At 48.6% G+C, this 15,553-nt stretch overlaps 1 protein-coding gene across 1 annotated transcript in view; it reads right to left on the bottom strand.

Moving 5' to 3' along the window:
• Positions 1-830: 830 nt before the first annotated feature.
• Positions 831-15,553, bottom strand: part of LOC137412337 (cationic amino acid transporter 2-like) — a 117,717-nt gene continuing 102,994 nt past the window's right edge. The window contains exons 3-10 of the mRNA XM_078770964.1: positions 8,210-8,368; positions 7,873-8,041; positions 7,640-7,749; positions 6,683-6,905; positions 6,428-6,567; positions 6,212-6,314; positions 1,098-1,282; positions 831-892 (exon numbers count right to left, since the gene is read on the bottom strand). Of these exons, the coding sequence (XP_078627090.1) occupies positions 831-892; positions 1,098-1,282; positions 6,212-6,314; positions 6,428-6,567; positions 6,683-6,905; positions 7,640-7,749; positions 7,873-8,041; positions 8,210-8,368 (1,151 nt within the window). The remainder of the gene's footprint in view (positions 893-1,097; positions 1,283-6,211; positions 6,315-6,427; positions 6,568-6,682; positions 6,906-7,639; positions 7,750-7,872; positions 8,042-8,209; positions 8,369-15,553) is intronic.

Genomic DNA, 15,553 nt, shown 5'->3' on the forward strand with positions numbered 1-15,553 from the left:
GTTTTGTCCCTCTCCCCGTCTGTGCTTGTGAATGGAGTGAGGCACCTTAGTTTTTATACGATTTATTTTACCTCATTGTACATAGTTATTTGTTCCTGGAATTCCTCATTTTCCCCTCCCCCAATCCCGTCATCGAATTCCCCTGTCGGGTCAATCTTCCCTGGTTATTATTTGTTTGGGAATAAACCCATTTGGTTTTGTAAAAGCTTTAAGGTTCTCATGATTCTCCTCAGTCCCGCGCGTGAGCGTAAAGTCCGCAGTAATTGACAGAGTCTGAGAGGGGTGAAGCCTGTTCGGCCCATCCGTTCAGAGGCGTTGGAAATCCCTCTGAACATGACAATACTTTCTGAAGGCACTTTAAGTGGCTCTTCTTCTTAGCATGACTTTTGGGGATAACCAGAAAAGGTTTACCCAAAAATAACCAAGGAAATGCTGGCATTTCACATCAGACATCACCGTAAAAGTTGATAAAAAAAATCAAGAATCAAGTCAAAGCAGTTTTGTGCACAGAACTCTCTGTGCACAAAGCAGTCCATGGATGAGCGAAATGTCAGAGAGCAACAAGCAGCATGTGGTGGTTCGTATGCGGCCCGTGGCTGCTGGCTGCATCATTTTATGGTGGTGCAGCTGTGCCGCTTTTGCAATGCCCCCATTACCAGTCAGTTGGTACTTGTTTGCCAACCTCAGAAGGATGACAGGCTGAGTCAACCCACCTGGTGTTAATTCAACATGACAGGGACTCAAACTGAGGACGCTAACATTTCAAGCCAGCCACCTTAGCCGTTAAGCCAACACGAGGTTTAGAAGCAAGTTGACATATTGCCAGAGGATCAAAGGGTAACACGGAGACGCAAAACGTCACACATGAGTGGATAAGTGGCAGAAAGGAAAGCTGTGAAAGCAGAGATGGGTATAAGATAGCATGAGGTGACGATGGGCAGCACTCTTGAAAGACTGGATGGTGGAGAATGAGACAAGACACGGGAATTCAGTTGCAAAGATGAAAGACTAAATATATGAAGGAATGGAGATGAAATGACATCAAAATAAAATCTTCATGCAGAACTAGAAATACAAATTAAGGGATTATAACTCACCAACAACTACAACACAAACACTGACAATGATTCTCGCGTTGGCAGACGGAATGTCCTTCGATGAGCAGCTCCCCCTCTGGCATTGATGGTTACGATCTTGGCAAGAGTTTGCCTTCTTATCATTGTTTTCTACACCATGACTTCCACCAGGAGCCAATTGTCGACTCCATTCGTCTGGTCGATATCTGGAGGATGAAGTGACTTGTGTCATGCCAAGCAAAACAAAAAAGTAAAAAAGCAATGACAATGCAGCTGGTAACGATTTTGACACCGGATGTCTCAAAAGGAGTAAACACATGACAAGAGCATGAACGAAACAAGCACATGTGTGAAACTGCAGAAGTTTTGAAAAAAAGAAATTAATGAGTAGTCCAGGAGCTGCTGAGTGGGACAAATAGGGTGAACCCATCACTAAATGCAACAGAATTTTTTATTTATTTCATAACACGACTTTTTATGGCTTAAATAACATCCTTAAATAACATCAAAAGTCAACCAAAAAATAATTAGTGGAACATGTTTATTTTTCAATTCATAAAAAAACGCTATTTGCATCTACAGTTTCTTCAGAAAGTATTCACACACTTTAGTTTTTTCACATTTTGTTGTGTTATAGCCTAAATTTAAAATGGATTAAATTGGGATTTTTTGGTCACTGATCTACACATAATATCCAATAATGTCAAAGTTGAAAAAAATATTAAGAAAATTTTACACAGTAATTTAAAATTAAATACAGAAATATCTAATTTACATAAGCATTCAACCGCCTGAGTCAATACTTTGCAGAGGTGCCTTTGACAGTCATTACAGCTTCAAGTCTTCTTGGGTATGTCTGTATCAGCTTTGCACATCTGGATTTGGGGAGTTTCTCCCATTCTTCCTTGCAGATTTGCTCAAACTCTGTCAAGTTGGTTGGGGAGTGTCAGTGAACAGCAATCTTCAAGTCTTTCCACAGATTCTCAATGGAATTCAAGTCTGGGCTTTGGCTGGGCCACTCAAGGACTTTCACATTCTTGTTCTGAACCCATTACAATGTTGCTTTGGCTGCATGATTGGGGTCATTGTTCTGCTGGAACGTAAATCTTCGCCACAGTCTGAGGTCTTTTGTACTTTGGAGCAGGTACAAAATCCTCAGGATTTGCCTTTATTTGGCTCCATAAATTGTTCCCTCTATATTTACAAGTCTCCCAGTACCTGCCACTGAAAAGCATCCCCACAACATTATGCTGCCACCACCATCCTTCACGTTAGGGATGGTGTTAGATGGGTGATGAGCTGTGCTTGGTATGGGTGATGTGCTGTGCTCGTTTTACACCAGGCATAGCGCTTTGCATTCAGGCCAAAGAGTTCAATTTTATCTCATTAGACCACAGAATATTTTGCCTCCTGCTCTCAAAATCTTTCACATGTCTTTTTGCAAAGTCCAGATGTGCTGTCATGTGCCTTTTTCTCAGGAGTGGCCTCTGTCTGGCCACTCTCCCATAAAGCCTCAATCTGTGAAATGCTGCAGAGACTGTTGTCCTTCTGGCAGGTTCTCCTATCTCAGCCAATGAAGTTGTGATCTCAGAGTATTCATTGGGTTCTTGATCACCTCCCTGACAAAAGTCATTCTGGCCCAGTTGCTCAGTTAGGTTGGACAGCCAGCTCAAGGAAGAGTCTGGGTAGTTCCATGTTCTTTCCATTTCCTAATGACGGAGCTCACTGTGCTCTTGGGAACTTTTAACACTCTAGAAATTGTTTTATACCCTTCCCCAGATCTATGCCTCCTCACAATTCTATCTCGGATTTCTACGGACAGTTCGTTGGACTTCATGGTAGAGTTTCTGCTCTGACATGCACTGTCAACTGTGGGACCTTCGGTGTGGTGTGTTTCTTTCTAAATCGTGTCCAATCAATTTAATTGGCCACAGATGGACTCCAATCACGTTGTGGAGACATCCAGAGGATGATCAAAGGAAATCGGATGCACTTGAGCTCAATTTGGAGTGTCATAGCAAAGGGGTTGGATACGTATTGACTCAAGACATTTCAGCTTTTCATTTTTTATTACTTTGTAAAAGTCACGAAGAGTCTACCATCAAGTCATATTTTGGCAGGGCAACATGGAATTGGCTCCTCTTCAGTCGGGACGGACAGTTCACGATGGAAAGATGGTACCTCTGGAAACAGACCACCAGCACCTCAACGATTACTAGAGGTGATCAGATGCAAATGCAAAGTGGACTGCACAACGGTTTTGAAAACATGGATTACAATGTAGCTCTGGATGTACAGAATGTCGAGGACTTTGTGGTAATGCACCAGAACCAGTTTGTATGTTACCCAACGAATATGAAGAAGATGACGACTGAGATATGACTAAATCTGATGAAAGAGAGAGATATGCATATTGTTACGGCACTGGGGTTTGGGGTTCACCACGAGGGGAGCTCTTGGATTTGTCCCAGCCTTCGACACTTGTACGCCACGATTTCGCATATAACTCTGCGGTCCGTCGGGTTGTGAATGTAATGTCACAACCGTAACCGCCCGTCTTAGAATTACTGGCCTGGCAGGGTGGCGTTCTGCTGTTACACGTTACCTTTCCGTTGACACGGCAACATAACTAAGGACCACGCCCTCAATAACCACCCATCTATTTATTTAAGGACAGCCAAGAAAACTGTGGATGGCTATTGGCTATATCTGGAGCCAATCACTGGGGGACAACTTCCTGTCTAATTATGCTTATACCTGTATTGGACCAATCGAGGAAAGGACATAAGTGAATATCGTCTGAAATGCCTCACTCATTAACAAGCACATCTATTTAATTTACACATTCATTTCAAATTGAATCAAGCACAATGACAGGTATTTATCCAAATCAAAGCAAAGAAAGCACATTCAAAAGATACATGAGAAAAGTAATGATCTTAGTGCTTAAGGAGCACCTTAAACAATCTTATCTATCACTACACACAGGAAATGACGCGTCATCAATCAACCGGGAATTCGATTATATCATTGCTGAATTGGCTGAATTCGATTATATAATGAAACAAACTTCACCACGACCAACAGATTTTATCAGGTTTTGCATTTGTGTGCAGCACCATCATTCGCGTCTTTACTTCATGCAATGTAAAGACAGCAAGTCTGTATTTTCCGTGAAATTTATAGGAAGGAACGGCGATGGAAAAATCCAACAATGGATACCGTTTCCGTATTTACCAACCAAGACAGACGTTCTCCTGCCTGGCGGACGTCTATTCACTGTAACATGCTTGCAAGATTTTGTACCTGGCTAACCTCTACAAATATACCTCATAAAAACTACCATGGGAGTAATTCACATGATCGTGATCATGATGTGCTAGTGTAGCGGTTACCGCTGGGTATACACAATCGCCTTGCACCTGCCGAGGACGCGGCCAGGGAGCGATCATACCGGGCTCGCCCAGGCCGCCCGGACAGGCCCAGACGCGCCTCTCCTGGGCATGCCCGGACTCGCCTTTCCCGGGCTCGCCCGAGCCGCCCGGGCACGCCCGGTCTCGTCTTTCCCGGGCATGCCCAGCCTCGCCTTTCCAGGACGCCCGGGCACGTCCAGACTCGCCTTTCCAGGGCTCGCCCAGGACGCCCGGGCACGCCCGGTCTCGCCTTTCCCGGGCAAACGCTCCGGCATGACGTGTTTGAGTGTGTATATATATTGCTGCCCGATAAACGGGCTTGACAGAGTGTGCTGGGTTCTGTACGAATAAACATGCTTTGAACTCAACCAAATGGCCTCGTTCTCTCGCCGACCACAACTCCTAAACTGGTGACCTCGTCTACCCCTGAACGGATTCGGGGGCTGCAAACGAACACGGCGGTTTCGATCGTGCTGCTGGAGTTTTGGCACCGACGAGCGGCCATGTGGTTTGCGCACTGCGCTCGGCTCCTCCTCTACGACCGGAGGGACGAGCCCGCTCCAGGACCCTCTGAAGGAATGCAGTTACGCGATGTGGGTGGCACTGCTGCTCATCTCTTGCGCGCGCTCTGATGTTCGCGGCACGGCTGCTTCGTTACCTTTCATGCAAGCACGCACAACTTCACTCTACAACTACAGCCACAACTACTTCTCCGACCCTGCATCCTCGGGAGGCCCGCGAGGAACCTCGGCAGCCTCCCCCGAGGCCTTGACCAGCCCCTCGGTTGGCTCAACCGCGTTTCGCGTGCACTGACGCCGAGCACTGCTCGAGCCTTCTCGGCACTGCACCCGCGAACTGCAACCTCGGGAGGCCCACGAGGAACCTCGGCAGCCGCCCCCGAGGACTTGACCAGTCCCACCGTCAGCTCAACCCCGGTCCTACATCCCCCCAGCGCTTCGCACAGCGGAGTACGTCGCGGCGAGGCTGCCCCCCGTCCACGGTTCCCCCCACTCGACCACCCACCACCACACCGGACCCCACCCCCCACGACTCTCCAGGGGTCGCTTCGGCTGGGTCATCAGGACCCCCCTTAAATTGACCCTGCCGGTGCAAGTCGATTCTGGAGGGGCGCGTGTAGCGGTTACCGCTGGGTATACACAATCGCCTTGCACCTGCCGAGGACGCGGCCAGGGAGCGATCACCATGCCGGGCTCGCCCAGGCCGCCCGGACAGGCCCAGACGCGCCTCTCCTGGGCATGCCCGGACTCGCCTTTCCCGAGCCGCCCGGGCATGCCAGGTCTCGTCTTTCCCGGGCACGTCCAGACTTGCCTTTCCAGGGCTCGCCCAGGATGCCCGGGCACGCTCGGTCTCGCCTTTCCCGGGCAAACGCTCCGGCATGACGTGTTTGAGTGTGTGTATATATATTGCTGCCCGATAAACGGGGTTGACAGAGTGTGCTGGGTTCTGTACGAATAAACATGCTTTGAACTCAACCAAATGGCCTCGTTCTCTCGCTGACCACGACTCCTAAACTAGCATTGGCACCCCATCCGGATGAAATGGGTTAAGAAACGAATCAGCATATCGGAATAGCACCTTAATTCCCTACAATTGTGGCATGCTTTTTTGACGACAAAAATATGGAAACCTACGTATGTGTCATAATAAAAATATGGATTTCCATCATATACAGAAGGAGTTTCACCCATGCAGGTATATTACCTCAGGACCAGTAAGCAAGCAGCGACGATGGAGAAGGCCATAAGGTTGCCAATAGAGATCATGGCCACCAAGGAATCGAGGTCAAATAGCAAGGCCATGAGGGCTTGAGGGTGGATGGGGTGAGAGGTTTTCAAAATTGGAGGAGGCAGTGAATCAAAAACAAACTTTACTCTGTGGAAAAAAGAAAATATGAGGCAAAGGCAAAACGAGCATTACCTGCCAAAAAGCCCAAAGAAAAAGTGGCAAGTAACGGTGTTTTTGTGTAGCTGTTGATGGTGCCGAGCCATCGGAAAAGTAGACCGTCCATTGCCATGGCATAGGCGATCCTCGGCATTGGGAACATGCTGCCCAGGAGGCTGGGAATGTCACAAGGATGCATCATCATCAAACATCAAGTTTATCATTTATTTCCATAGGTTACAACTGATGCCTCCATCATCCATCACGAGCATTGCACTTAAGCATGCACACCTTGTGGAGAGAGCACAGAGGGACCCGACAGCCACCAAGTAACGTGCCCAAGCCATGCCCACATACTCAAACGCTTTGGGAAGAGGGGAATTAGTATCGAGCAGTGGGTATGGCATCATCAGTGTAAGCACGGAAGAGACACCAAAGTAGGCAACGAAGCAGACGAGGAGAGAAACCACAATGCTGATCGGTATAGATTTCTGAGGATTCTTCACTTCCTCTCCTGCCAGAATGGTTAATAAAAATGAAAGGTTGAAAGGTTATGCACTTCTTCACTAGGCAAACTTCAGTATAAACAGATCACATTACTAAAATACACATGCTAAAAAATGTTGGGTTTTTTTTCTGTGTGAGTATCCATGAGGCAAAGCCTAGCATGTCCACAAGCTCATTCTTTGCCCTTTGCAGGAATAAAAAGAACAATATCACTGTGCGCAACGCATGATGCAAATCATGATTTTCTGCACAATACAAAGACAATCCTTTGGGTGGCTGTGGTTTCAATAAGGATCGATCTTGAAGGATAATGTGCAGCTTTTATGGTTTAAATGCAGCTCAGATGGAAACGCAGTGGATGTTCAATTATATTGGGTCATTTCTAAAACAATGAATATGGTTTCCTCCCACCCCTCTCCCTCCCGTCCCCCAAGTCATCTTACCAGTGGATTAAACTTGTACAGCCAATTAAAATATTTGTTTTTTGGAACATTAAACGCCCTCACCATGGCGGTAAATTAAACATCACCAACCACCCACCTCCTGTTATCCTCCATCTTGACTCATGATATTTATTTCCACCATTAACCCTTGCTCACCCAACCTTCTTACATCCAGCTTTTAGTGTTTCTTCTCCTTTTCTCTTCCTTTCCTGTTAGTGTATTCCCTTGTAACAAAAACAAATGTGGAAGTTGTAAAATATACCTTCTGAGGACAACACTGAGGTGCTCATTTCCTTACCAGTCGTGGCGATGCTGTCAAAACCAACAAATGCATAGAAACACGTCGCAGCACCTGCCAGAGTCCCACTCACACCGAATGGAAAGAAACCACCCTGACCAACTTCAGATCTACAGGGTGGAGAGAAACAAAGAACAAATAAAACCGATTAAAGTGAACTTGCACTGAAGCACAGACCGATTGAAATATGACAGGGATAGAGTCAATGAGGAACAATCGTGAGTAACACTCACATTTCACATATTGTGAAGTTGCTGGTGAAGTTTTCTGGGTTGAGCTTCCAGTTATCAAGATCACTTTTACATAGCCCCGCAATTATGATAAAAACTATAACTGCGATATTTACAAAGGTGAACACCTTGTGAATAAAAGTAGATTCCTTCACTCCCAGTGCCAGTATGCCTGTGGGAAAGAAAGCAGGAGAAAAAGATTAAAGGAATGAATGGGAGGAAGGGAGAAGGCTGAAACATTACATTACAAATGTGAAGTCATGAATTACACGATTCAAACAAGATCGTGACCTCAACTAACAACCACTCCCCCCTTTCTCTTTCATGCAAGCACGCTTACCTGCGAGGACCATAATGAGTGCAGCGGCCATAAAATCAGGGAACTCTGCCAAATAAGGTATGCCAATGGGCATGTTTTGCTTGAGAAAGTAACTGGTGTTGCTGCTCCCAAGCAGGCCATCAACTGTGGACGACCAGGCACGTGCTAGACATGCTGCTCCTGTGGTTATTGAAAAAAGAAATTGGAAATGGAAAGTTAGTTTTTAAAGCAATTTTAAAAGAATTGAGTTGCAATAAAGATAACTACCATTAGTCATAAAACCAACTTCAATAACTAGAAAAGAACTCAAGATGCAAAATGTTGTACTCAAACTAAACTCGACGAAAAGAACAGCCAAAAACTTTTTTGTACATTAATGAATGTGTTCTCCAATTCTCCTAATGAAGGTTTGTTGAAAATTTGATGTCAAAAGATCGAATGGTAAAAAAGTAATTCCCTGGACAAACACACGAATGCAATAACTCATCTCCCGCTGCGCTGGGGACGAGCGAATAAAGAGAAAATACTTCACATCGATGGTGTTTCATCTGAACTGGAAAAGCAGATTTTGTAAAATTATGTTTATTTGTATCAATCAAAAGATGTTACCATTTTGAACTGGGGTCATTTCCTAGCAATCATGGTACAACATGCTCAACATCCTTTATTGTTTTACACCAATAAAAAAGGACAAAAAGTTTTAATTAAAACAAAAGCCGCGTGGATGTTACACAATGCCTAGATGCAGCTGTGCCTATAACGTCGATGTTATAGGCACAGGACATTCCTATTGATTCGATTACTTCATGTTATTTTTGTGCAAAGTGAAAATATATCTCGGCATTTTCCCGTCTGTTATTTCAGGCGGTGTATGACTGACCATGCCGCGATTAAAAAAAAAAAAATCTCGGCAATTTCCCGTGTGTGGCGACACGTGAACGAAGCTATGCTCCTCTCTCCACATTATTGTGACGACGTATAAATTAAATATTTCATCGTGACGATTGTCATCAAATGGACGAATTTTTTATATATCTCGGCATTTTCCCGTCTGTTATTTCAGGCGGTGTATGACTGACCATGCCGCGATTTAAACAAAATATATATATCTCGGCATTTTCCCGTCTGTTATTTCAGGCAGTGTATGACTGACCATGCCGCGATTTAAAAAAAACAACAATATATCTCGGCATTTTCCCGTCTGTTATTTCGGGTGGTGTATAACTGACCATGCCGCGATTTAAACAAAATATATATAACTCGGCATTTTCCCGTCTGTTATTTCGGGTGGTGTATAACTGACCATGCCTCAATTTAAAAAAAAAATATCTCAATGGACTTGAAGTTACAGGCCTTTGAGAATTCATTTCGTTCTATAAAGGGCAACTTTCATCGGATTTTCTTCCCGTTTTTTTTCAACCGAGTCTAAAACTATGTTAGCGCCTGTGAAAAATGAAATGATATATCGAATTTGATTTGAAAGAAAACTGTGTGAGAGAGCAAGACACCATGGGCCTACAAAACAGGCCTCAAAGCTATGCGAGTTAATAAAATGGTGGATATTTGTTTATATGAAGCCTCTCCCACAATGGGTGGAGCTATGGTTCCCAGAATGGGTGGAGCTTTGAGGTTTTGTCTTCTCTGCAAGAACAACAAGAACAAGAAGAAGAAGAACAAGAACAACAGCAGAGGGCACTCTATGACCAGCGTCTGCGACGCGGCTGAAAAAGACATATTGGAGCTTGTACATGTATCACATGCAGAATAAAAACATGAGCATACCATTTGATGGAATGTATCAGGAAAGCCTGTAGGCAATGGAAATAACACGATGAATATACCGCATTTTTCCGCCTAGACGTCGATGTTGAGTACAAGTAGAATGGCTATAATTTCTCCATCTTTCCTTCCTTCATTGTTAGACAAGTCGATTTGGAGTACAAGACGAAACAAAATCAACTAGATGGTATTCATAGAATACTTACCCCGCGCAATTTCTTCTTGGTGCGAGCCAACTCTTCTGTTTTTTAAGGTTGTTTTTTTTTGGATCTATTATGGCTGCAAGACCACGTACCCGATGGCATCATAAATATACATTCTACAATATAATTATTGCGTACAATATAATATTTGCAACATAATTATTGCGATATAATTATAGGACACTAGGACAGTAACACCAAGATGGGGATTACAATCTAGTGTTTGTTAAAAAGATGTTTTGAGCAATGTTTTCAAAATTTGCAAACTGGTTGCTTGACGAATGTGTAGAGGGAGTGAATTCCAAAGGGTTGGAGGCACTACTACAAATGCCCGGTCACCATCTATATAATAATAGCGTAAGGACTCGACTTTGTTATCCCTTTTATGCCGCACCCAGTGACCCGATGCCCACGGCACGAATGGATTTACGATCTACGAACCGCGCTCTTTGTTTATCACGTACAGCCATACTCGAAAAATCTGAATTAGCCGACGTTGGGACCCAAAAGCATCCGATTAACTGCCGATACGACGCCATCTTACGACGCCATCGTATTGGCATCTGCTGGGCGAAGGCGAAGCAAGCCGTCCGCTGATTGGACAGGCGAAGGCGAAAGCAAGCCGTCCACTGAGTGGACAATCCAGAGCATGCATTTGTGCCGGTGTCGGCGATCGTTGTTCATATACGCACTCTTCATTCTCATCTTTCTTCCTAACTCTTACTCGGACAAGCAAATCCCCTTTGCCATCCATAATGGTACACTCTATCCATACACCACATCCTCCCTTCCGTGGATGTTCCACGGGTTTCGGCTAGTAGTAATGAGTTGTTACTTTTGGGACACTGAGGAGGGATTGGGCAGTAGATCTCAAGGCGCATGCACGTACATAAGGGGTGATCATGTCCATTATGTAGGCCAGGCTCATGATTTTGTGCTTTATAGTTGAGTAGAATCTTTAAAACTTTTTAAAAAATAGAGCATTGCGACTGTGTCGTCAATATGCCTCCGCATAGTCCCTGCCTGTGACATTGGGTAGATGCTCTCGTTGACTGTCCGAAAAATAAACAAGTTTGATTTAAATCCCTTCAGCTGTTCTCAAGTATCAACATTTTTTACCTGACATGGCAGGTTTCAAATCGATCGGCGAAGCAATTTCGGAGAAGGGATTTTTAAAAATATCGGCTTTCAAGCTAATATGGCTGCCATACCACGTGACATATGACATCAAAAATGTACACTCTGCATATGTATGGGAAGGAAATCACGTTTGTAAAGTTGCTTATTGATCGGATATGGTTCATTTTTCTATCCAAGATGGCTGCCAAATCACATAACCTACGACGTGATCATTTTCAAATTATATGTAACAATGGTGTTCGACGACATTTGTAAAATTTTGCATCGAGAGGGTAAGCGGTTTCAGATATAATTATTTAATATTTTCCTTCAATCCAATATGGCTGCCATACCATGTGACCAATTAAGTTTTCGTGATCAACTTTTAACTGCCGTGTCTAGTCAATGACACACGTAAAGTTGAGTCGATTGATTCAGTGGATTGGTAGGTGGTTTTTTTAAAGGTTTAAGGTTAAATCCAACATGGCTGCCAAACCATGTGACCTATGATGTCATATATTTAATATTTCAATACAATTGGTCACAAATCATGTGCGTGCAATTTCCGATTTTAAAGAAAAGGCATTTGATTAAAACATTTTTGGCTGGTATACCACTTCACTGATGATGTCATTATTATCATGCTTTGGTCCCCCATTGGGAGTAGTTGACAATGTGCCAAGTTTCAAATTTTTCCATTCAGCGGTTTTCGGGAAATAATTTTTTATTTTTTGCGTTTAATCCAAGATGGCTGCTATACCACGTGACCTATGACATCACAATTATCATACATCATCGTCACCCTCACCCTGAAAGTTGGTGTTTTTATGAGGTTTAGCCCGAATGGACGGACAACCCGAGAACATAAGGCCTCCGGCCATCTTCAGAGGGGAGGCATAAAAACGATTCAGTTTTCTATTTGGGATCTTAAAAACTACTCTATTTTCAATGGAAACCCAGTGGAGGTTTTTTTAGGGTTTGTGAGATATGTTGCCTTCTTGGAACTTTCTCAATAATTTGAACAGCAGTGCTTTGTACAAGTAGCTGGCGGACGTCAAGGATAACATTTCGGGATAAATTAGGAATGTCAACATGTTTGTTATCATATAGAGGTACTCTATTTAAAACAAGATGAATAATGAACATGAATGATCGTTTTAAAGGCAATTTTCCCCGCTAGAGCGGGGGTTAGCCTTGCAGGCCCCATGACAATCATGGTTCCCTGTTTGAGGCAATGTTTTTATGGCCAGATGCCCTTCCTGACGCTAACACTTGGTCGTGCTCTTACAATGCGCAGTGATACAGTGTACCTATTCTAAACCTGGGTACACACTGTTAAAGCGCGGCGTTACGCGCGCTGCTTGCAAGCAAGGAGGAAGCGGCCAAGCGGTAACTTATAAGCGTCTTTATTTCAGGAGCTCACTGTAACACTGGCGCGCTCCGGGCTGCGCGCCCGGTGTATATCATGAGGCCACGCCTACCCCTCAGGCGTGGCCACCGCCCACTTGGTGCGCGGAATGATGTCACCACGCCAGTGGGCTTTTGTGTCCGCCACACGCGCCCCCCCAGAATTCCCGCGCACCTGGAGGGCCAGTTTGCGGGGCAGACGAATGACCCGGCCGAAGCGCCCCCTGGCGATCGGCGGCGTCCGGGGTGCAGGGATGCCAGGTGGGATGCCCCTGGCTGCCCCTGGGATGGGTGCAGGACCGGGGGGCGGCGTGGCGGCGGGGCTGGGCGTTGCCGGGGGTCCGCCCGCAGGGGGCGGCCCCGACGTGGGGGTCGGCCCACTGGCGGTGGATGGTCCACGTCGAGGTGGGCCGGCTTGAGGTGGTCTACCGAAACGCGGTCAGGAGTACCGCCAATGTCCAGGGTGAAGTGCTTCGCCCCGGTCTCCAGCACGCGGAAAGGCCCGTCATACGGGGGCTGCAGTGGTGTCCGGTGGGCATCGTGGCGGACGAAGACGTACTCCGCCGTGCGAAGCTCTGGGGCGACGTGCGTTGATGGGTGCCCGTGGCATGCCGTTGGCACCGGGGCGAACCTCTGGGTGGTCTCTTGCAGAGCGGAGCGCTGCTGTGCCGCGGACCATGGTGCCGTGGAGTCGGGGAGGAACTCACCCGGCACCCGCAGCGGTTGCCCGAAGACCAACTCCGCCGCGGATGCGCGCAGGTCCTCCTTGGGCGCCGTCCGGAGGCCCAGCAGGACCCAGGGGAGCCTGTCGACCCAGCCGCCGTCATGGAGGGTGGCCCGGAGCGCGGCCTTCAATGAGCGGTGAAATCGCTCACACAGGCCGTTAGCCTGGGGGTGGTAGGCCGTGGTTCGGTGCAGCCGGACCCCGAGCCCCTGCGCGACCGCCCCCCAGAGCTCCGAGGTGAACTGGGGGCCGCGGTCGGATGAGATGTCTGAGGGGGCGCCGAACCGGGCGACCCAGGTGGCGATGAAAGCCTGCGCGACATCGGCCGCCATTGTCGACGCCAAGGGCACGGCCTCCGGCCACCGGGTGGTGCGGTCCGCCATGGTGAGGACGTAGGTGAAACCCCGCGAGGGGGCAGAGGTCCCACCAGGTCCACGTGGACGTGGTCAAACCGGCGTTCCGGCACCGTGAACGGGGCCAACGGGGCCTGGGTGTGCCGGTGCACCTTGGTGCGCTGGCACGCGAGGCACGTCCTGGCCCAGCCGCGGACGGCCTTCCGGAGGCCATGCCAGACGAACTTGTCGGCGATCAGCCTTTGGGAGGCCCTCGCGCCCGGGTGGGACAGGCCGTGGATGGCGTCAAACACCTGGCGCTGCCAGCCCGCGGGCACGATGGGGCGAGGACGCCCGAGGGAGATGTCGCACAAGAGGGCCACGCCCGCGCCGTCGAACGCCACCTCGGTGACGCGGAGGCCCGTGACGGCGGTCCGCAAGGCCTGGACGTCGGGGTCAGCGGCCTGGTCCGCTGCCATCCGGGCATAGTCGATGCCGAGGTGGACTGCATGGGCGACGGCCCGGGAAAGGCAATCCGCCACCGGGTTGTCCTTCCCCGCGACGTGCTGGATGTCCATCGTTTACTCGGACACGGCCGAGAGGTGACGCTGCTGCCGGGCCGACCACGGCTCGGTGACCTTGCCCATCGCGAAGATCAGCGGCTTGTGGTCGACGAAGGCAGTGAACGCATGGCCCTCGAGCAGATGGCGGAAGTGCCTGACCGCCAAGTGAAGCCCGAGCAACTCGCGGTCGAAGGTACTGTAACGGCGTTCGGGCGGGCGAAGCTGTTGGCTAAAGAATGCCAGCAGTTGCCAAGCTCCACGCACCCATTGCTCGTGCACCGCGCCCACCGCGTAGTCCAAGGCATCGGTGGTGAGGGCGATCGGTGCATCGGGCGCCGGGTGCGCGAGCATGGTGGCGTTAGCCAAGGCGAGCTTCGCACCCGTGAACGCCGTGTCCATCTGCTCGGTCCAGGTAACGTCGCCTTTGCCCGGCTTACCTCGGAGAGCTTCGTGCAGGGGGCGCAGGAGCTGGGCGATACGGGGCAGGAACCGATGGTAAAAGTTCACCATGCCCAGGAACTCCTGCAGCCCTCTGATCGTGCGGGGGCGCAGAAACCCCTTCACCGCCTCCACCTTGGCCGGCAGGGGGACGGCTCCGTGCCTGGTGACACGGTGCCCCAGAAAATCGATTATGGTGGCGCCGAACCGGCACTTTGCGGGATTCACAATCAGGCCATGCTGGCCCAGGCGTTCGAAGAGCGTGCGGAGGTGGCGTAGGTGCTCTTCGCGGGACGCGCTGGCGACGAGGATATCGTCCAGGTAGACGTAGACAAAATCCAAGTCACGCAGGACGCTGTCCATCAGTCGCTGGAACGCCTGAGCCGCATTCTTCAGACCGAAGGGCATGCGCAGGAACTCGAAGAGTCCGAATGGCGTGATGACCGCCGTCTTCAGGACGTCCTCCGGCCTGACGGGGACCTGATGGTAGCCGCGTATGAGGTCCACCTTCGAGAAGAAGGACATGCCTGCCAAATGGGTGGAAAAGTCCTGAATGTGGGGGACGGGGTAGCGGTCGGGAGTCGTGGCGTCATTGAGACGGCGATAGTCCCCGCACGGTCGCCATCCCCCGCCGGGCTTCGGCACGATGTGCAGCGACGACGCCCAAGCGCACTCTGAGCGCCAAACGATGCCGAGTCGCTCCAGGGTAGCGAACGCCGCTTTTGCCACCGCCAGCTTCGTCGGCTCGAGGCGGCATGCCTGGGCGTATACCGGTGGCCCGACAGTGGGGATGTGATGGG

Source organism: Myxine glutinosa, chromosome 1 (assembly GCF_964187855.1).
Source record: "Myxine glutinosa chromosome 1, kmMyxGlut1.1, whole genome shotgun sequence".
Lineage (NCBI taxonomy): Eukaryota > Metazoa > Chordata > Myxini > Myxiniformes > Myxinidae > Myxine > Myxine glutinosa.